General features: G+C 41.7%; 1 protein-coding gene across 2 annotated transcripts in view; it reads right to left on the bottom strand.

Moving 5' to 3' along the window:
• Nucleotides 1–2954: 2954 nt before the first annotated feature.
• The window catches only part of syk (spleen tyrosine kinase), a 39146-nt gene continuing 18511 nt past the window's right edge, over nt 2955–23589 (bottom strand). The window contains exons 4-14 of one of the 2 annotated variants that reach the window (XM_084160963.1): nt 23255–23393; nt 21552–21636; nt 21057–21085; nt 14508–14579; nt 11624–11705; nt 11300–11459; nt 9730–9939; nt 8477–8666; nt 6719–6859; nt 3941–4053; nt 2973–3523 (exon numbers count right to left, since the gene is read on the bottom strand). In XM_084160963.1, the coding sequence (XP_084017089.1) occupies nt 3448–3523; nt 3941–4053; nt 6719–6859; nt 8477–8666; nt 9730–9939; nt 11300–11459; nt 11624–11705; nt 14508–14579; nt 21057–21085; nt 21552–21636; nt 23255–23393 (1297 nt within the window). In that variant the 3' untranslated portion in view covers nt 2973–3447. Of the gene's footprint in view, nt 3524–3940; nt 4054–6718; nt 6860–8476; nt 8667–9729; nt 9940–11299; nt 11460–11623; nt 11706–14507; nt 14580–21056; nt 21086–21551; nt 21637–23254; nt 23394–23589 lie in introns of both variants that reach the window. The other variant, XM_084160964.1, reaches the window with a different exon arrangement.

The raw sequence follows: 23589 nt of genomic DNA, 5'->3' as shown, positions 1-23589 counted from the left end.
AGCAGTGGCTTCTTCCTTGCTGAGCGGCCTTTCAGGTTATGTCGATATAGGACTCGTTTTACTGTGGATATAGATACTTTTGTACCTGTTTCCTCCAGCATCTTCACAAGGTCCTTTGCTGTTGTTCTGGGATTGATTTGCATTTTTCGCACCAAAGTACGTTCATCTCTAGGAGACAGAACGCATCTCCTTCCTGAGCGGTATGATGGGTGCGTGGTCCCATGGTGTTTATACTTGCGTATTATTGTTTGTACAGATGAACTTGGTACCTTCAGGCATTTGGAAATTGCTCCCAAGGATGAACCAGACTTGTGGAGGTCTACCTTTTTTTTTCTGAGGTCTTGGCTGATTTCTTTTGATTTTCCCATGATGTCAAGCAAAGAGGCACTGAGTTTGAAGGTAGGCCTTGAAATACATCCACAGGTACACCTCCAATTGACTAAAATGATGTCAATTAGCCTATCAGAAGCTTCTAAAGCCATGACATCATTTTCTGGAATTTTCCAAGCTGTTTAAAGGCATAGTCAACTTAGTGTATGTAAACTTCTGACCCACTGGAATTGCGATACAGTGAATTATAAGTGAAATAATCTGTCTGTAAACAATTGTTGGAAAAATGACTCGTGTCATGCACAAAGTAGATGTCCTAACCGACTTGCCAAAACTATAGTTTGTTAACAAGAAATTTGTGGAGTTGTTGAAAAACTAGTTTTAATGACTCCAACCTAAGTGTATGTAAACTTCCGACTTCAACTGTAAATGTCATGTTTTAGCATAGCTACGCTTTAGCCTTCAAAATGGGTTTAAACCTATTCAGCTGAAGTCATTCCTGTGTGGACAGAGCAGTCAAGTTTAACCTAACGCATGTAAAACCAACAAAGTTACCCGTTGTAGTGGAATCGTTCTAAACTGTGGATAAGGTAAGTGACAAACGTGCAATAGCACCTCTTTCTATGTAGTACAGTAAAACTCCAGCCCACATGTTGCAGGTGGTCCCATAACCCTTTTACAGTATATGATAATATATATTTTTTATTTTATTTCCAAGCATAAAACACAAAAGTACAACAATGCATATTCATTGATATTTTAATAGATCAGTGCTTTTATTTTATTTTGTTCAGTCGTTGAATGTTCTCCCTCTGTTGTTCTATTTCCAGTCAAACAGTCAGTGAGACAGTTTAAAATAATTTTATTGATTCATTTTTAGCACTAATTCTAATCATCATCAGTGAATGTATTTAACCAAAATGCAATAATTTACATCAGATATATCTTTGCCCTTTGGATTATACAATATGTACCACGATGAGGAAAACAGAACATAACATCCTGAGGAAAAAGTGGAAGCATTTTCATACATAACTCCAGTAGAATCATGGGAAAAAATATTTAAACATTTCAATAAAGAGAAGTAAAAAAGTAATGATTAAAGAAATACAATCAATCACCAGGCCCCTTGTTTTATTTTAAATTCAATATTGATTGAGAAGAAAAAAAACATTCCAGTTCATTAAACAGAACAAAAAATCCTCAAAGCTCTTCTCTGTCCTGGCACCCCAATTGTGGAACCAGCTTCCCCCTGAAGCTAGGACAGCAGTCCCTGCCCAACTTCTGAAAACATCTGAAACCTTACCTCTTCAAAGAGTATCTTAAATAATCCCACAGCATTTTAAAAAAAGCCTATCGTGAACTCACACTTGACTCCTTCCCCCTTACTAGTGCTGACTTTGCTGATAGCTACTTTGAGGAAAAATGTACTTACTATGACTGCGACATGTGGTTGTCCCACCTACAGTGGCTTGCGAAAGTATTCACCCCACCTTAGCATTTTTCCTATTTTGTTGCCTTACAACCTGGAATTTAAATGGATTTTTGGGGGGTTTGTATCATTTGATTTACACCAACATGCCTACCACTTTGAAGATGCAAACTATTTTTTATTGTGAAACCAACCAGAAATAAGACAAAAAAACAGATAACTTGAGCGTGCATAACTATTCACCCCCCCAAAGTCAATACTTTGTAGCGCCACCTTTTGCAGCAATTACAGCTGCAAGTCTCTTGGGGTATGTCTCTATAAGCTTGTCACATCTAGCCATTGGGATTTTTGCCCATTCTTCAAGGCAAAACTGCTCCAGTTCCTTCAAGTTGGATGATTCCGCTGGTGTACAGCAATCTTTAAGTCATACCATAGATTCACAATTGGATTGAGGTCTGGGCTTTGACTAGGCCAATCCAACACATTTAAATGTTTCCCCTTAAACCATTCAAGTGTTGCTTTAGCAGTATGCTTAGGGTCATTGTCCTGCTGGAAGGTGAACCTCCGTCCCAGTCTCAAATCTCTGGAAGACTGAAACAGGTTTCCCACAAGAATTTCCCTGTATTTAGCGCCATCCATCATTCCTTCAATTCTGACCAGTTTCCCAGTCCCTGCTGATGAAAAACATCCCCACAGCATGATGCTGCCACCACCATGCTTCACTGTGGGGATGGTGTTCTCGGGGGGATGAGAGGTGTTGGGTTTGCGCCAGACATAGCGTTTTCCTTGATGGCCAAAAAGCTCAATTTTAGTCTCATCTGACCAGAGTACCTTCTTCCATATGTTTGGGGAGTCTCCCACATGCCTTTTGGTGAACACCAAACGTGTTTGCTTATTTCTTTCTTTAAGCAATGGCTTTTTTTCTGGCCACTCTTCCGTAAAGCCCAGCTCTGTGGAGTGTATGGCTTAAAGTGGTACTTTGGACAGATACTCCAATCTCCGCTGTGGAGCTTTGCAGCTCCTTCAGGGTTATCTTTGGTCTCATCATGTGACACTTAAAGTCCACCTGTGTGCAATCTAACTAATTATGTGACTTCTGAAGGTAATTGGTTGCACCAGATCTTATTTAGGGGCTTCATAGCAAAGGGGGTGAATACATATGCACACACCACTTTTCCATTATTTATTTTTTGAAACAAGTTAATTTTTTCATATCACTTCCCCAATTTGGACTATTTTGTGAATGTCCATTACATGAAATACAAATTAAAATCCATTTAAATTACAGGTTGTAATGCAACAAAATAGGAAATTTTTGGGGGATGAATACTTTTGCGAAGCACTGTATCTATCTTAAGATGAATGCACTAACTGTAAGTCGCTTTGGATAAGAGGCTAAATTACTAAAATGTGTTTCAATGAAGTGGTTTCAATATTTTTTATTTACTTTCCAACATTGTTTAAAACTGATATTTGTAATCAATTTACAATATGTTCAATCTTTAAATCTATACTGACCAGGTTTCTCTGTCTTAATAACACTTTTTAATGAGAGGAACTCCCAAGAAGCCATCGGTGCCAAGAGCACCACACTAGCACCCCACAGCAGACAGAATCTCCTGAGGTCCATAGTCAGATGCTCTATTCCCTGCTCCACTCCACTGGTTGCTGATTGAGGTGACTGATCATTGTGATGATATGTCATAGTAGTAATCCCTCAGTCTCGGCTCAACAACCGCAAATCCAGGCCTTTCATCCGCCCTGTAGGAGATAAACAAATGATAAGTAAACAGCCTAGTGTCCTATACCAGAGCCAGGTCATTAACAAGATGCCAGGTAAGCAACAATAATCAGTACTACTATCCAGATAGTAATATCCACTTTTGCCTCAGAACTGAATTTTAATAGTAAGTTGTGGGCCAGTTCTGCTATCTCCCTTTCTCCATTGTCATACTGTATGGAAACTGTAACAAGGTTTTGGATGATATTTTCTTCCCACAGATAAGCTGAAATAGGCTACAGTTTCCTCTAAACCCTGTTCTAAGGTCAGTGTTAGATTTGACCTCCTAACTACTGAACCAGGGTCAGATATTATTCCTACTCCTCATTGTTACCGTTCCCTTCTGATTCCCGGGTAATCTGATTCTAGATCTGTAATTTGGGCCCCTCCTCACTCACTTGTATGTCCAGCACTTCTTCATGAGGTCATACATCTCCGGGGGACAGTTGGGGGGACTTTCCATGCGCTCACCATTCTCAATCATCTGGATCACCTCGTTTCCTTTCATGCCCTGGGGAACAGAGGGTGACATGATGACACTGCTCAGACACTAATGGCATACCAGACAGAAGCTGCATCCCAAATGGCACCCTATTCCCTATATAGTGCGCTACTTTTGAACAGAGCTCTAGTTAAAAAGTAGTGCACTATATAGTGAATAGGGTGCCATTTGGGACACAGCCAGACATTGCAAAAGTGCTTTGACTGAGACTCAGACTTAGACTATTAGATAAGCCATCACTTAATGTGTCATTATGTCAAATAAAGGCCAAAGGATGCATTGTACTCCCTGTATACACTGAGTGTACAAAACATTAAGAACACCTTCCTAATATTGAGTTTCACCCCCACCCCCAATCCCCCTTCCTTTGGCCTTCAGAACAGCCTCAATTCGTCGGGGCATGGACACTACAAGGTGTTGAAAGCTTTCCGAAGGGATGCTGGCCCATGTTGACTCAAATGCTTGTGTCAAGTTGGCTGGATGACCATTCTTGATACACACGGGAAACTGTTGAGCGTGAAAAACCCAGCAGCGTTGCAGTTCTTGACACAAACCGGCGCGCCTGGCACCACTACCATACCCCGTTCAAAGGCACTTACATATTTTGTCCTGCCCATTCACCCTCTGAATGGCACACATACACAATCCATGTCTCAGTTGTCTCAAGGCTTAAAAATCATTCTTTAACCTGTCTCCTCCCCTTCATCTACACTGATTGAAGTGGATTTACGGTGAGGGAAAAAAAGTATTTGATCCCCTGCTGATTTTGTACGTTTGCCCACTGACAAAGAAATTATCAGTCTATAATTTTAATGGTAGGTTTATTTGAACAGTGAGAGACAGAATAACAACAAAAAAATCCAGAAAAACGCATGTCAAAAATGTTATAAATTGATTTGCATTTTAATGAGGGAAATAAGTATTTGACCCCCTCTCAATCAGAAAGGTTTCTGGCTCCCAGGTGTCTTTTATACAGGTAACGAGCTGAGATTAGGAGCACACTCTTAAAGGGAGTGCTCCTAATCTTAGCTTGTTACCTCTATAAAAGACACCTGTCCACAGAAGCAATCAATCAATCAGATTCCAAACTCTCCACCATGGCCAAGACCAAAGAGCTCTCCAAGGATGTCAGGGACAAGATTGTAGACCTATACAAGGCTGGAATGGGCTACAAGACCATCGCCAAGCAGCTTGGTGAGAAGGTGACAACAGTTGGTGCGATTATTCGCAAATGGAAGAAACACAAAAGAACTGTCAATCTCCCTCAGCCTGGGGCTCCATGCAAGATCTCACCTTGTGGAGTTGCAATGATCATGAGAACGGTGAGGAATCAGCCCAGAACTACACGGGAGGATCTTGTCAATGATCTCAAGGCAGCTGGGACCATAGTCACCAAGAAAACAATTGGTAACACACTAAGCCGTGAAGGACTGAAATCCTGCAGCGCCCGCAAGGTCTCCCTGCTCAAGAAAGCACATATACAGGGCTGTCTGAAGTTTGCCAATGAACATCTGAATGATTCAGAGGAGAACTGGGTGAAAGTGTTGTGGTCAGATGAGACCAGAATGGAGCTCTTTGGCATCAACTCAACTCGCCGTGTTTGGAGGAGGAGGAATGCTGCCTATGACCCCAAGAACACCATCCCCACCGTCAAACATGGAGGTGGAAACATTATGTTTTGGGGGTGTTTTTCTGCTATGGGGACAGGACAACTTCACCGCATCAAAGGGACGATGGACGGGGCCATGTACTGTCAAATCTTGGGTGAGAACCTCCTTCCCTCAGCCAGGGCATTGAAAATGGGTTGTGGATGGGTATTCCAGCATGACAATGACCCAAAACACACGACCAAGGCAACAAAGGAGCGGCTCAAGAAGAAGCACATTAAGGTCCTGGAGTGGCCTAGCCAGTCTCCAGACCTTAATCCCATAGAAAATCTGTGGAGGGAGCTGAAGGTTCGAGTTGCCAAATGTCAGCCTCGAAACCTTAATGACTTGGAGAAGATCTGCAAAGAGGAGTGGAACAAAATCCCTCCTGAGATGTGTGCAAACCTGGTGGCCAACTACAAGAAACATCTGACCTCTGATTGCCAACAAGGGTTTTGCCACCAAGTACTAAGTCATGTTTTGCAGAGGGGTCAAATACTTATTTCCCTCATTAAAATGCAAATCAATTCATAAATTTTTTTACATGCGTTTTTCTGGATTTTGTTGTTGTTATTCTGTCTCTCACTGTTCAAATAAACCTACCATTAAAATTATAGACTGATCATGTCTTTGTCAGTGGGCAAACGTACAAAATCAGCAGGGGATCAAATACTTTTTTCACTCACTGTAACAAGTGACATCAATAAGGGATCATAGCTTTCACCTGTATTCACCTGGGTCAGTCTATGTCATGGAAAGAGCAGTTCTTAATGTTTTGTACACTCAGTAAAAAAAACGGAATTATTTCATCCTACTCCTGGAGACTCACAGGGGGTGCAGGCTTTTGTTCCAGCACAGTAGATCTACTAGCATGCCTGCTTCAACTAATCTGGGGTTAGACGATTGTCAAAGCATGATTCTTAAAGCACACTTTTCGAAAATGATTTAAATACAGTAACAACCAATGTACTAGGTACATTTTTGGAGCATGAGTGACATACTGTACCTTGTATGGTGAAATACTGTACCTTGTATGGTTTCATCCCTAGCGTGTATGCCTCCCACATCAGGACCCCAAAGCTCCACACGTCACTCTTACAGGAGAACTTGAAATAGTTCATACACTCTGGGGCGTACCATTTCACTGGCCACTTCCCATGGCCTTTTGCCTAGAGAGCAGGGTCGAAGCAAACAACAGGGAATGGATTAACCCTAACCCTAGAGAGCAGGGTCGAAGCAAACAACAGGGAATGGATTAACCCTAACCCTAGAGAGCAGGGTCGAAGCAAACAACAGGGAATGGATTAACCCTAACCCTAGAGAGCAGGGTCGAAGCAAACAACAGGGCATTATATATACTCTGTAAAGCACTACTGTGGCAATAGCTCACTGTCAGGGGGTGGTACTTATTTATATACTTACTTAGAGTATACCTAAGTAATTCATGCCATAGTACTTATATTTTATATATACTTTTTCAGATCTCTCAGTGAATTGTAGGGAATAGAGTACGATTTGTCTAACTGACATTGGCTGTGACTTCCTGTCTTTCTGAAAACCTAGTCCAAACCTGACTAAACATCGTCATCATCTAGCGGTGCTACTGGTAATTACATGATTAGCAGTGGCTGCATCCCAATTCCCCACACTTCTCCCCAAAGTGCACTTGCACCCTCCAACTCATGGATTCGACAGCATTGGATTGGTGTAAGCATTGGCTGAAGGAAGTTTCCACCATTGTTAAATCCCTGACTGGGAGTGTGTACGTGCACACTTCTGGGAGAAGCGTAGAGAATCAGGACAAAGCCAGGGTGACGTAGACCTGTCTGGTTTTGTCTTAATACTCTTTTAAGTCCTCCATTCCTTGTCGCCTCTGCTTCATGACCACTGTGTGGAGAAACGAATGGACAGGATTCACTCTGTTGCTTTCCTACCTATCATGTCCTCTCAGTACAGTGTTTATGATGCAAAGGAGACGAGGAAATTAAAAGGAAGATGTCCTGTGTTTTATATACATTTCCACACAATGAGTTTGGAATAATACTGTGAGATTGTGAAAATGATATAATGCCCCTTTTTTAGTGTAAGAGCTGTTTGAAAAGACCGCCTGAAATGTCAGCCTGGGAGGGAGTTTTGGCCTGCCTGGTGACATCACCAGGTGGTCAATTAGTTAATAGACCAATAAGAAAGAGTTCCAAACCTCTCTGCCAATTACAACTATTTTTCATTTTCCCCCTCCCCACTCAGACCACTCCCAGACAGTCCTAGCAAAAATCTTGCTTGAGAAAATGCTCTTTGCTAAGAAGCTATTTTTGTTTATTTTTGACCATTTTGATTCAAAACAATGACAGTAAGGTACCTACTTGTTACTCAGAAATTATTTCATATTGAGATAAAAGAGGCTGCATTGGACCTATAAGGACATCTGAGATAACCCACATTACTGTAGAAGTGTTTACCCTGCTGTCATTTTGGACAGTCTCTCTTCAAAAGTTATTTTATCTGGATAAATAAAGGTTCAATAGAGATTTCCTATAGTTCACTAAAGGTCAAAACTCAGTTGACGTGATAATCATTTCCTTTTTTTAGGATAACTTTTTAGGAGTTCCAAACTCCTTTCATACCATATTTGATAGATTTTTATGACAGGACAATTAGAAGTAAAATCGGCGATAGACATTAGAAGATTAGGCACAGACAGTCAGAACTGAGATTCAAACCCCTGTCACCAGGGGGTCACCAGGGGGTCACCAGGCGCAACAATAATTATATCTGAATTGGAATACCTTATAGTAGTTCTCCTCCTCTGTGAGAGCCTTGGACAGGCCAAAGTCGCTGATCTTGGCATAGTGCTGGGTGACCAGCAGGACGTTCCTGGCCGCAAGGTCCCTGTGCACAAAGTTGTGCTCCTCCAGGTATTTCATGCCCATAGCAACCTGGTGCACCAGTTCTGTGATGTTCTTAATGGAGATCTGTCTGTGGACAGGAACAATGGCTGTAAGTGACACTGAACACCGCATTATACTGTATCTCAGGTGTCAAACTCCAGTCCTCAAGGACCGAGTGTCTGCAGCTTTTCGCTCCTCCCTTGTACTTGATTGCTCAATTAAGGTCCCTGATGAGTTAGGAACTCCCCTCACCTGGTTGTCTAGGTCTTAATTGATGAGTTAGGAACTCCCCTCACCTGGTTGTCTAGGTCTTAATTGATGAGTTAGGAACTCCCCTCACCTGGTTGTCTAGGACTTAATTGATGAGTTAGGAACTCCCCTCACCTGGTTGTCTAGGTCTTAATTGATGAGTTAGGAACTCCCCTCACCTGGTTGTCTAGGTCTTAATTGATGAGTTAGGAACTCCCCTCACCTGGTTGTCTAGGTCTTAATTGATGAGTTAGGAACTCCCCTCACCTGGTTGTCTAGGTCTTAATTGGACACAAATTGAAAGGGAAAAAACTAAAACTAGCAGACACTAGGCCCTCCATGGAATGAGTTTGACACCCCTGTGTGTAGCGCTGAGATGAAGATTTTGGTTTTGGGGTTTTAAGGGTCAGCGAAGGAAGTAATCCCTTAGAACCCAAAATCAAATATCACTTGTTCGCTGGACAGCTTCTCCATTTAGCCAGCGTCGCATAAATGTTAACGTTGCTTAAGTAAGAGGTCACCTTCCGCCATATTGCTGTACAGGGTGCTAGCCCAGGAGGCTGAGACGTGATCCAGAGTCCTGTGGCCCATTGTGACATACAGTAGCTACGCAGCTCTGCGACCACCGTCTGCCGGGGTTGAACAGCCTGACCGTGCACCTCCCGAAAATGCTGCCATTCAACTACGTAAATGTGATGACGGATAAATAATTGAGCCGCGGGTGAGAATTCGAAAAAAGTATGAATGCCAATAGACATTCTAGAACACAGGTGTGCGAACTCAGTTTGGATTCTTTAAAAATGTTTAAGGGGCGTAGGTTTGGGATTTGGCCTTACACCATAATTGTGAGACTGAGGGCTGTACTACCGAAGAGAGAGACTGACTGAGGGAAGGGAACGTACTTGTGCCTCTGGAGGTACTTGTGGAGTGGCCCCAGTTCGGCCAGCTCCATGACCAGCATGAGGCTCTCGGCCTCGCAGATGCCGATCATGCGGACGATGTACGGGTTGTCCAGCTGCTGCATGACGTTGGCTTCCCGCAGCATCTCCTCCTTCACTGCCGGGTTGTTGTCATCGTTCTTCAGGATCTTCACTGCCACCGGCTTCTCTGTCCTGGGGTAATGGAGAGATGAAGGTGATGTCACTGCTCAGTGCAAAGCTTATGGTCAGCATATTTTGAACGATGATGTTGACGTGATGTTTTTGAGAATGTTGCACTGTGCACTTTACTTACCTTCTATGTAACTTTGGACTATTGTTGCTGTAATGTCGATAATTAGTATTGTTATATTTACAGTATTTTGATGGCTCCCATGCCTGATGCACTAGCATTGTATGTAGTTCCTTTGTATTCAGTATCATTGTGATTCATGTATATATTTTTTTTTATGTGCTCCTTGATGCAAAACCAATTTCCCTCTGGGACAAAGTCTAAACTTGAATTTGAAGCTAGCTACTTTATAACTAACTGAAATGGTAACTGTTACAGAAAAGTTGAGCAGTTATAGTTGAGTAATTTTTTTCTTTACTTTTATTTTGACAGGGAGGGATGCTATTAGTGGCATCAATCATTTCAGGTTATTTCACCAATTTGTGATGCTTTCTAGCTGTCTGACCTCTGCTGCAGCATCCTAGCAGTGTTGTAGGCCAATCTACAGTCCATTCTCAAGACCACATATTGAGTGTCTCGGTCTTGTCTTGGTGTCGGATACATTTTTACTTGGTCTTAACTCAGCCTCGGACAATGAGGACTCATCATTTTCCGAGACCAGACAAAACCAGAGGAGTCAGTCAGAGCATAAAATCGCTTTGCCAGGCCAAATACCCACACTCCTTTGATGACACATGAATATATTTTTGCCTATTGAAACCTTGGCCTCCTATTTTACTGGTATCATTACTGTCCTTTACTTTCATTGAAAAATATTCTCAAACTTATCGCTCGTCAGAATTTCCTTAATTTTCTGTAAGGAAAGAGTGGGGGAAATGTTTTGAAAGTTGGGCGCTCACTATTAGAAAAGGGAGACCGGGGGAAGTTGTAACATATATACATATACAGTGTATATAAAATTTAAAAAAATCAATTTTTGTAATTGCCCTCATTCTGAATGTCTAAAGATGTCTAAATGTGAACACAGAAACACTGGACATTTTGAACTCTTATTAACGTTCAATTAGCTACCAGATGCTACTGCAGCGGAGGTCAGCTAACCTTAGCTAGCTTAGTCTTATGCAGTGACATCACCCGCATGAAGACATGATGTAATTGTTGTCGCTGAACTATAACAGCTGGTTTAGTGGTATCGACGGTTGACTTAGCAGTGGTGTCTATTCTACGTATGGGAAATATTATTAATCAGAATCATATTAGGTTGGATTTTTTTGTGGACTATCCCTTTCATTTTTTTTTTAAGAATATGTAATTGGAAACAGAAATTCATATTTTCATTTTTAAGCTGTGAAGTTGACATACTTCCTCATTTTGTACATGCCCCTCATCACAGTTCCAAAGTTCCCAGAGCCCAACTCTCCATCTTCCAGGAAGAGCTGTTTGCGGTCCACAGTGGAGGTCCTCAGCTCGTCTGGGTCAGCATATGGACTCTCGTACACCTCTGTGTCCATTGGCATGCACTCTGTTTGAGACAGGACACACACCCCATACGGTGTGATAACATCAATTTCGATTCAATTAAAATTCAATACAACTTTGGGCTGCATCAGTACATCAAAAATATATAAGAGTGGGCCACTCCAAACAGGATTTGTCTCAAGGGTTATGACCCCTCCCATCACTCACCTTTGCTGACCATATTATTTGAAGCCCTGGTGTCATAAGGGTTGAGATTATCTGTGGTTTTGCTGAGAGAGTTGACCCTGCCCTATTACCGGATACAATAAGAGAGGGGTCAAGGTACAAATAATATTGATGGTACATAGATAATTTGGAGAGAACACTGCCGGAATGTTAACTGAAATGGTTTGATTAGTTGGTTGATTGATTGACACAAAAGCATAAACGCCCCATGACCTTCTCAAGCAGAACACCAATCTCTGTCTCCTTCATGGTACACTTATTTCAGTGATCAAAATACACCACTGTTGATTAGGTTGCAATTTGTGTGGACTTTAAATGGGGGCTTCACATTGTTTGGTTGTTGTTTGTCACCTTCAGAATACTTTGAATCACTTTTTTGGCTGTGCATGAAAGCCATATTTCTTCTCCAAATTCAAACATCTCACTGTAGATGATGTCATCAGGTGATTGATTAAAGGTGAAAGGTGGGGTGGTGGGGGGGGGGGGGGGTCACTGGAGATTACTATCCAGTAAAAACACAAACATGTTTCTCTCATTTCAATTTGGTTTTCCAAATGGAGTTAAAACGCTAATTCAAATGTGTGTACTCCTAAATTAGACATCTTTCTCCTAGTGACATCCTTGACTCAAGTAGTATGCTGTGAATGTGAAGAAAAGCTACTGTCACAAAATAGTCTTAAGGTACATCGTGTCACATGTTGCCTGATGACTCAAACATCATTATTTCCGCTGCTCTATGTTCGCTACATACTCACTACTATCGTTGAAGTCATTTTGTGGTGACGTCAAAATGAGGGGTTGTTGTACAAAACAAAGTCAGTGATTGGATCGTCTCTAACCAATCAGAGTATCAAAGCCAATGACGAATTTTCAAAAAGCTGCCACGTGTGTTCAGGCTCTGGCCCAACCCATCGGTTTCTGGGACCAATCAGAACGGTTAGAATGTGTTTGCGTTCTAGAAATCGTTGGGGAGGTACTCAGATCCAGACTCATTGCGGAGAAGAAACTAACGTCCGTGGACGTGGCCTAGTGTTTGGCCAGAGCAAGGAGTTTGGGTAGCCAGGCTTGTTTATATCAATGTAGACCTACAATGTAGATATACAACTGAATACATTTTTTTCATTGATTTGTGTCTCAGTGTGCAGGTCACTGCAATACAAGGGAATCCATGAAGGAGAAGAGACTGCATCAACAACAACAAAAAAAGTAAAACGGAATGAATGATTCACGCAGAAGGTAAAAGGGAAAACCAAGGGCAGATGTCAGGAACTTTAAATACATGCATTTGAAGGAGGGATAGGGAACAAATGTAACCAAGAGCCAGTATTGCAGCCTAAAAAAGTCTGCAGCCAAACCGCATTAATTACAGTAGACTTAACTCTCTTGTGGGCTGGTTTCAGACATGAATCGGGCACCAAATGGCTCACTGACCATTTGTCCCTTACCCCTGCTTTAAGGCATGGCATGCCTAAATTAGGAAGCGTTCCTTAGCTTAACTACCACTTGAGAAATGTAATCCCATGGGACTGAACACCAACAACTGAACTGGTTCACTTCCTCACAACTTAATCTCTATGGAAGCAATATCTAATTTTTCTGCAATTATAAACAAGAGACTACAGAGTACTATGAGACTTCAATGTTTTCAGAAGGGTTTTGTAATTCACCAAAGTGATCTCTAGGTGGTGTAAAAGTTCTAATAGACTGTAATGATGTCTGTTTGACTCAGGCCAGTCCTCAATGATTAAATGTTAAAACAGAATTTCAAAAGAGTAAAGATCTTTGGATAAAGGAAGATTGCATCACTTTATAAACTGTGAATTATATTAAATTATAATGTTCTTGTCAAGAAAGACATAATTAATTCTCACAGTTTGAGATCATGATGAATAATCAACGTAACATGAACATCAACCGGAAGTAATTCTACGAGTCAATTGTCATTTTTATTTCACTTTTTAAATCATAAGCGTGAAATTCCAAATGTTGTCTGAACATATTGCATTGTTGATTCATTCGTTGATTTATTATTATGGGCCTTTCTCAAAATCATGTAGCGCAGTGATACTATATTAAAGGTACACTCATCAAGATGACATCATTCACACCAAGGTGACTTCCTACTTACAGACAACAACATAGTCACAATTCAAATCTGACAAGACTACCATTAATGGGTCTTCACAATTTGCGCTCTCCCATTTCCACATTAGGAAGATGTTAGTTTGTATGTAGTAAGACCTGTCGTGTATGATGATGTCAATCATGCGGACTGTCCCTTTAAGGGCTTGATTAAATCTGTATCGCGGAAGTTCAGCGCTATAAGGTTCGCGGAGACTGCATTCATGGTAAACACTGCATATAATAATAATAATATAATATAATATGCCATTTAGCAGACGCTTTTATCCAAAGCGACTTACAGTCATGCGTGCATACATTTTTTTAAATGTATGGGTGGTGCCGGGGATCGAACCCACTACCTTGGCGTTGCAAGCGCCATGCTCTACCAGCTGAGCTACAGAGGACCACATACGCCGGCTCAATCGGAAATTACCTTTAAATTTCAATCGCGCTATAGCGCAGAACTTCCGCGATACGGATTTAATTGAGCTCTAAGTTAGTCGGCCACATTCAATTGGTTACATTTCTAAGGTCGTCTATTCCAACCTTTCATTTCTTGGGGGAATGTGAGGGGGATATGAATGGAGGAAAGAGTGCAGGTAAGTTTCAGAGGGGTGTTAGTATGTAGCAATCCACACTTTAGCAAAATCACACTTTTTGAGTGTTAAGGGTTGGGGGATGCACGAGGCCTACTGTAACCACTGTGGGGGTTAAGAGGAGGGAGGAGGGTGTGTTGGGGCACCTTTTTTCGGCCAGGTATGGGTATGGAGTAGGATTTGAGCCTGGAGAGCATTCCACCTGCTGCCTCCAATAGCTAGAAACCACAGTTTCAGAGAGGGTCATGTTATTAAGGGAAATGGTTATTAAAGTCTGTTGTTTAGTTAAGGGGAAAATGTTAGCTCACAATCTGAACTAAAGGTGTGACGCTGAAACACTTATTCTCATCAGAAGCATTCCTTTTTCATTTTTCCATGCATTTCTGTAATATTTGATCATTAAAGACCGGGTTGGAATTCAATCAAATCTGCACTGTGGAACCTGCACTGTGGGGGGAAAAGTATTGTTACAGTTTCACATTCAAGCACATTTTTAAGTAATGTTATAATTTATACAGTGTTTACTGGGTGAAACCAAACGAAACTCATTAGGTTTTTAATGAAAGTGCTCTCATGCAAGGCAAAGACATGGCTATTTACTATGGAACGCCGTTTGGGTCTTTGGTCAATATTGGGGGAGTGTTCCTTCCTGAGTTCCCGGTTCAAGGTATGTCTATGCTACAGGCAACACAAACAGCTGTGATTCATTCAATCATTCGATTATAGAATGTTGTGTGTGCTGAATGTGCAGTTGAACTTCCTTCTGGGGATTTTAGGCTGTTTAAAGAAAACCGAACCAGGGATTACAGTTTTCCTGGCCCATAGAATACTTTCAGGGTGAGGAACCATCTAGAATCAAGTTGTAAAACCCTGAACATCCCCCTTTAGGTATTTCACAAAGATGAGGGAAGGTGAGCATTTGGGAAACTTCTTCTCAGTATTTTATCATGAAGTACAGTACTGTGTGAAAATGTTAATGTGAAAACTGTATTTGATAGGATGTGTGCTTGTTTGATAAAGGCAATAAAGATATATTTAAAAAAAACATTCTGTATTATTGAACACTAGACCAAACACCAAATTGATGCACAAAAAGCTCATAGGCCTGAGATATAGTGCCTTCAGAAAGTATTCACACCCCTTGACTTTTTCCACATTTTGTTGTGTTACAGCCTGAATTAAAAATGGATTGAATTGAGATTTTGTCTCACTGATCTACACACAATACCCCATAATGTCAAAGTGGAATTATGTTTTAGAAATGAAAAGCTGAAATGTCTAAACAAGCCTAAATAAGTTCAGGAGTAAAAATGTGCTTAACAAGTCTCATAATGAGTTGCATGGACTCACTCTGTGTGCAATAATAGTGTTTAAAAACCCCTAGAGTCGATTGACGCACCGAAACAGAATAAAATAATCCCCTTCAAAATCCATCAGGATGTGTCTCAATCCATCAGGATATGTCTCAATCCATCAGGATGTGTCTCAATCCATCAGGATGTGTCTCAATCCAACGCATCCACCAATGTCACACTTCCACATCTGCTGTGAAAGGTGGCAGAGCTAGAGCGGTGTTTATATAGTATATATATATATATATATATATATATATATATATATATACATATACATACACATATATATATCCACTACCGTTGGGGTCACATAGAAATGTCCTTGTTTTCGAAAGAAAAGCTATTTTTTTGTCCATTTAAAATAAAATAAAATTGATCAGAAATACAGTGTAGACATTGTTAATGTTGTAAATGGCTATTGTAGCTGGAAACGGCTGATTTTTTATGGAATATCTACATAGGTGTACAGAGGCCCATTATCAGCAACCATCAGTCCTGTGTTGCAATGGCACGTTGTGTTTGCTAATCCAAGTTTATCATTTTAAAAGGCTAATTGATCATTTGAAAACCCTTTTGCAATTATGTTAGCAAAGCTGAAAATTGTTGTGCTGATTAAAGAAGCAATTAAACTGGCCTTCTTGAGACTAGTTGAGTATCTGGAGCATCAGCAATTGTGGGTTCGATTACAGGCTCAAAATGGCCAGAAACAGAGAACTTTCTTCTGAAACTCGTCAGTCTATTCTTGTTCTGAGAAATGAAGGCTATTCTATGCGAGAAATTGCCAAGAAACTGAAGATCTCGTTCAGCGCTGTGTACTACTCCCTTCACAGAACAGCGCAAACTGGCTCTAACCAGAAAATAAAGAAGTGGGAGGACCCGGTGCACAACTGAGCAAGAGGACAAATACATTAGAGTGTCTAGTTTGACAAACAGGTGCCTCACAGGTCCTCAACTGGCAGCTTCATTAAATAGTACCCGCAAAACACCAGTCTCAACGTCAACAGTGAAGAGGCGACTCTGGGATGCTGACCTTCTAGGCAGAGTTGCAAAGAAAAAGCCATATCTCAGACTGCCCATCTTAATATTTTATTTTTATTGGCCAGTCTGAGATATGGCTTTTTCTTTGCAACTCTGCCTAGAAGGTCAGCATCCCAGAGTCGCCTCTTCACTGTTGACGTTGAGACTGGTGTTTTCTAAGTGACCCCAAACTTTTGAACGGTAGTGTATATATATATATATACAGTGAGGAGAACAAGTATTTGATACACTGCCGATTTTGCAGGTTTTCCTACTTACAAAGCATGTAGAGGTCTGTAATTTTTATCATAGGTACACTTCAACTGTGAGAGACGGAATCTAAAACAAAAATCCAGAAAATCACATTGTATGATTTTTAAGCAATTAATTTGCATTTTATTGCATGACATAAGTATTTGATACATCAGAAAAGCAGAACTTAATATTTGGTACAGAAACCTTTGTTTGCAATTACAAAGATCATACGTTTCCTGTAGGTCTTGACCAGGTTTGCACACACTGCAGCAGGGATTTTGGCCCACTCCTCCATACAGACCTTCTCCAGATCCTTCAGGTTTCGGGGCTGTCGCTGGGCAATACGGACTTTCAGCTCCCTCCAAAGATTTTCTATTGGGTTCAGGTCTGGAGACTGGCTAGGCCACTCCAGGACCTTGAGATGCTTCTTACGGAGCCACTCCTTAGTTGCCCTGGCTGTGTGTTTCGGGTCGTTGTCATGCTGGAAGACCCAGCCACGACCCATCTTCAATGCTCTTACTGAGGGAAGGAGGTTGTTGGCCAAGATCTTGCGATACATGGCCCCATCCATCCTCCCCTCAATACGGTGCAGTCGTCCTGTCCCCTTTGCAGAAAAGCATCCCCAAAGAATGATGTTTCCACCTCTATGCTTCACGGTTGGGATGGTGTTCTTAGGGTTGTACTCATCCTTCTTCTTCCTCCAAACACGGCGAGTGGAGTTTAGACCAAAAAGCTCTATTTTTGTCTCATCAGACCACATGACCTTCTCCCATTCCTCCTCTGGATCATCCAGATGGTCATTGGCAAACTTCAGACGGGCCTGGACATGCGCTGGCTTGAGCAGGGGGACCTTGCGTGCGCTGCAGGATTTTAATCCATGACGGCGTAGTGTGTTACTAATGGTTTTCTTTGAGACTGTGGTCCCAGCTCTTTTCAGGTAATTGACCAGGTCCTGCCGTGTAGTTCTGGGCTGATCCCTCACCTTCCTCATGATCATTGATGCCCCACGAGGTGAGATCTTGCATGGAGCCCCAGACCGAGGATGATTGACCGTCATCTTGAACTTCTTCCATTTTCTAATAATTGTGCCAACAGTTGTTGCCTTCTCACCAAGCTGTTTGCTTATTGTCCTGTAGCCCATCCCAGCCTTGTGCAGGTCTACAATTTTATCCCTGATGTCCTTACACAGCTCTCTGGTCTTGGCCATTGTGGAGAGGTTGGAGTCTGTTTGATTGAGTGTGTGGACAGGTGTCTTTTATACAGGTAACGAGTTCAAACAGGTGCAGTTAATACAGGTAATGAGTGGAGAACAGGTGGGCTTCTTAAAGAAAAACTAACAGGTCTGTGAGAGCCGGAATTCTTACTGGTTGGTAGGTGATCAAATACTTGTGCCATGCAATAAAATGCAAATGAATTACTTAAAAATCATACAATGTGATTTTCTGGATTTTTGTTTTAGATTCCGTCTCTCACAGTTGAAGTGTACCTATGATAACAATTGCAGACCTCTACATGCTTTGTAAGTAGGAAAACCTGCAAAATCGGCAGTGTATCAAATACTTGTTCTCCCCACTGTATATACACTGCTCAAAAAAATAAAGGGAACACTTAAACAACACAATGTAACTCCAAGTCAATCACACTTCTGTGAAATCAAACTGTCCACTTAGGAAGCAACGCTGATTGACAATACATTTCACATGCTGTTGTGCAAATGGAATAGACAACAGGTGGAAATTATAGGCAATTAGCAAGACACCCCCAATAAAGGACTGGTTTTGCAGGTGGTGACCACAGACCACTTCTCAGTTCCTATGCTTCCTGGCTGATGTTTTGGTCACTTTTGAATGCTGGCGGTGCTTTCACTCTAGTGGTAGCATGAGACAGAGTCTACAACCCACACAAGTGGCTCAGGTAGTGCAGCTCATCTAGGATGGCACATCAATGCGAGCTGTGGCAAGAAGGTTTGCTGTGTCTGTCAGCGTAGTGTCCAGAGCATGGAGGCGCTACCAGGAGACAGGCCAGTACATCAGGAGACGTGGAGGAGGCCGTAGGAGGGCAAGAACCCAGCAGCAGGACTGCTACCTCCGCCTTTGTGCAAGGAGGAGCAGGAGGAGCACTGCCAGAGCCCTGCAAAATGACCTCCAGCAGGCCACAAATGTGCATGTGTCTGCTCAAACGGTCAGAAACAGACTCCATGAGGGTGGTATGAGGGCCCGACGTCCACAGGTGGGGGTTGTGCTTACAACCCAACACCGTGCAGGACGTTTCGCATTTGCCAGAGAACACCAAGATTGGCAAATTCGCCACTGGCACCCTGTGCTCTTCACAGATGAAAGCAGGTTCACACTGAGCACGTGACAGACGTGACAGAGTCTGGAGACGCCGTGGAGAACGTTCTGCTGCCTGCAACATCCTCCAGCATAACCGGTTTGGCGGTGGGTCAGTCATGGTGTGGGGTGGCATTTCTTTGGGGGGCCGCAGAGCCCTACATGTGCTCGCCAGAGGTAGCCTGACTGCCATTAGGTACCGAGATGAGATCCTCAGACCCCTTGTGAGACCATATGCTGGTGCGGTTGGCCCTGGGTTCCTCCTAATGCAAGACAATGCTAGACCTCATGTGGCTGGAGTGTGTCAGCAGTTCCTGCAAGAGGAAGGCATTGATGCTATGGACTGGCCTGCCTGTTCCCCAGACCTGAATCCAATTGAGCACATCTGGGACATCATGTCTCGCTCCATCCACCAACGCCACGTTGCACCACAGACTGTCCAGGAGTTGGCGGATGCTTTAGTCCAGGTCTGGGAGGAGAGCCCTCAGGAGACCATCCGCCACCTCATCAGGAGCATGCCCAGGCTTTGTAGGGAGGTCATACAGGCACGTGGAGGCCACACACACTACTGAGCCTCATTTTGACTTGTTTTATGGACATTACATCAAAGTTGGATCAGCCTGTAGTGTGGTTTACCACTTTAATTTTGAGGGTGACTCCAAATCCAGACCTCCATGGGTTGATAAATTTGATTTCCATTGATAATTTTTGTGTGATTTTGTTGTCAGCACATTCAACTATGTAAAGAAAAAAGTATTTAATAAGATGATTTCATTCATTCAGATCTAGGATGTGTTATTTTAGTGTTCCCTTTATTTTTTTGAGCAGTGTATATATATATATATATATATATACGCTGGAGTTGCTTATCAAGACAATATTGAATGTTCCTGAGTGGCCTAGTTACAGTTTTTACTTAAATCGGCTTGAAAATCTATGGCAAGACTTGAAAATGGCTGTCTAGCAATGATCAACCAACTCTTCAAACAGTGCTTGAATGTTTTAAAGAATAATGGGCAAATATTGTACAATCCAGGTGTGCAAAGCTCTTAGAGACTTACCCAGAAAGACTCTCAGCTGTAATCGCTGCCAAAGGTGATTCTAACATGTATTGACTCAGGGGTTGTTTTATTTTCCATTAATAAAAAATAAAAAAAAAGTATAGAACTTTTGTTCCACTTTGACATTACAGTATTTTGTGTAGATCGTTGACAAAAAAAAAAGACAATTAAATCCATTTTAATCCCGCTTTTTAACACAACAAAATTAGGAAAAAGTCAAGGGGTGTGAATACTTTCTGAAGGCACTGCAATAAGGAAGTACTGTAAATGATGTGTAATATGTCAGTATTATATAGTGGAGTAGAGGGTATTATATAGTGGAAGTAGAGGGTTCATGTTATTTGTGTCAATATGCCAGTGCTATCCACAAGTACACACCGTATAAACTGTGTGTGTGTTTGCGGGCACATTTTTAAATGACATTGTGTATTGAAAAATACTGTTTTTGTGTTTGCTCTTCATACTTGTGATTCAAAATAATTGGAAAAAGACTGTTTCTCATAAGACTGGATGTCAAACCTGGTTGGTGTAGTTTATGACAATGTGTAGCGTGCCTACTGATATATGTTTCTCTTGATTTGTCAATGATTACACACACACACACACACACACACACACACACACACAGCAAGACAGAGCAGTAACAGGAAACACAAGTGAAGCGGAGGAACACTTACATTATTATAACCCGGTCGTCCAAAACCACCTGCACAATGAAAACAGTCAGATACGTTCACATCCATAGTCATGGAAACATACACAGTATAATTACTGCTCTATACGCTGTCTATTCATCTATCTAGTTTACATCTATATATTCATCCATCTATTCATCTATCTAGTATACATCCATCTATTATACATTCATCTATTACTCTATCTATCTATCCCCGAGCCGACTAGGTGAAAAATCTGTCGATGTGCCCTTGAGCAAGGCACTTAACCCTAATTGCTCCTGTAAGTCGCTCTGGATAAGAGCGTCTGCTAAATGACTAAAATGTAAAATGTAAATGTAGTATACATCCATTTATGCATCTACTTATGTATCAATTATTAAACATGTTTGTCTCCCTGTCTGTCTGTCTGTCTGTCTGTCTACAGTATCTATCTATCCATCCATATTTCCACATAACAGCTCTGTCTGTTTTTACTAATTGTGAAGAAGTGTGTACCAATGCCATCGCCCTCAGGTCGTGGACAAGCGTCAGTCAGTACGCGGAGCAGCCCATCTGGCTTGTAGGAGTAATGCTCCACCAGCTAGAAGAGAAAGCAGGTGTCAGGGTCTCTTAGGCACGACGCAAACCCCCCGAGGTGCCTTATTGCTGTTATAAACTGATTACCAACGTAATTAGAGCAGTAGAAATAAATGTTTTGTCATACAGGTGGTATACGGTCTGATATACCACGGCTGTCAGCCAATCAGCATTCAGGGCTCGAACCACCCAGTTTATAACAGGTACTTTGGGCCAAATAGGAATGTGTAGATACTCTTCATTGATAGGTCATTCATTGTCTGGTTTTGCTTAGTTCAACATAGTACAGTGGGGTCCGAAATGATTGAGTCCCTTGATAAAGATGAGCAAAAATGACTGCATAAAATAATTTAAATACTGAGCTATATTATATGCTCCAAAAAAAATGGTATATTATTTTATGCTAATACAATTGCTCAGAGAAAGATATTTTGTTTAACAAGTAATAAAAAAAATGTTAAAGGTAGGTGTAAAAATTATTGACACCCCTGTTTTCAATACTTCACCTTGCGAAGATAACGGCACATCAAACATCCACCGCCATATTTTACAGTAGGTATGGGGCTCTTTTCATGCAGTCTCATTTCGACGTCAAACCCACCGCTGGTGTGCGTGGCCAAAGAGCTCTATTTTCATGTTATACAACAAATCTAAACGCCTGGAGTTTGCTGAACGGCATTGGCACTTGGATTGGAACCGGTGCTATGGTCATATGACATGAAAATAGAGCTCTTTGGCCACGCACACCAGTGACAGGTTTGGAGTTTAAATGTGAATGCATGAGCAAAAAATAACACCATACGTACTGTAAAATATGGTGGTGGATCTTTGATGTATTTGGGGCATTTTGCTTACACTCGTCCTGGGGTTCTTGTTAAGGTCAACGGCATCATGAACTTTAGCCAGTACCATTACATTTTTGCCAAAAACCTGGTTGCCTCTGCCGAACACCAAAACAAACAAAAACTTCACAAAATTCCGTCATAATATATATATATATATATTAGGGCTCGAACCACCCAGTTTATATATATATATATATATATATATATATATATTTATATATATATATATATATAAACTGGGTGGTTCGAGCCCTGAATGCTGATTGGCTGACTGCTGTGGTATATTAGACCGTATACCACGGGTATGACAAAACAATAATTTTTACTGCTCTAATTACGTTGGTAACCAGTTTATAATAGCAATAAGGCACCTCGGGGGTTTGTGATATATGGCCAATATACCATGGCTAAGGGCTGTATCCAGGCACCTCCTCGGGCCTTATTGCTTAAATATATTATATGCACAAACCGTTTCGACTGGGAAGCATGCGACAGGCTTTACGCAGTTCAACCTCCAACAAAACAACGCTGTGCGGCTGTCAATCTGATTGAATCTAGCCCTATAAGGCATAAACCCCTCTATAAGGCTTGTATTATAGCCTTTATTGGGAGGTTTCCTGGAGACAGATCAAGCCTAATTCTGGACTAAGCATTTTCAATAGAGAGTAAAACTTTTAAATCCAGGACTAGGCTTAATCTGTGTCCGGGAAACTGCCCCTATAAATTGAAGTTTGTTTAAAGTGGGACCTTAAATAATGATACAGTCTGTGATATTACCTGCCACAGGGTGTCAAACTTCTTCCCATCAGGAATGGAGAGCTTGCCAGCCTTGTCCTTATCGATGCGATAGTGCATGACCTGAGACCCATGTAGGAGACACAAGGCGTAGGAACCATTCAGGTCCCGCTGTCTGATTCTGGAGGGAGACATATGGAAGAGACACAGATGAAGATAAGGAGGAAGATGAGGAAAAAGCCCAATGGTGGAACGAACTCCTCCCTAACGTCAGGACAGCAAAGTCCCTGCCCATCTTCCGAAAAAGTCTGAAACCCTACCTCTTTGAAGAATATCTTAAATAACTCACTTATTTAAGAAACGTGTCTTTTCCCACT

Source organism: Coregonus lavaretus (assembly GCF_964263955.1).
Source record: "Coregonus lavaretus genome assembly, chromosome: 4".
In the NCBI taxonomy this organism is placed as follows: Eukaryota; Metazoa; Chordata; class Actinopteri; order Salmoniformes; family Salmonidae; genus Coregonus; species Coregonus lavaretus.
Note: the sequence above shows the minus strand (reverse complement) of the source record. Positions and strands in the feature narration are given on the sequence as shown.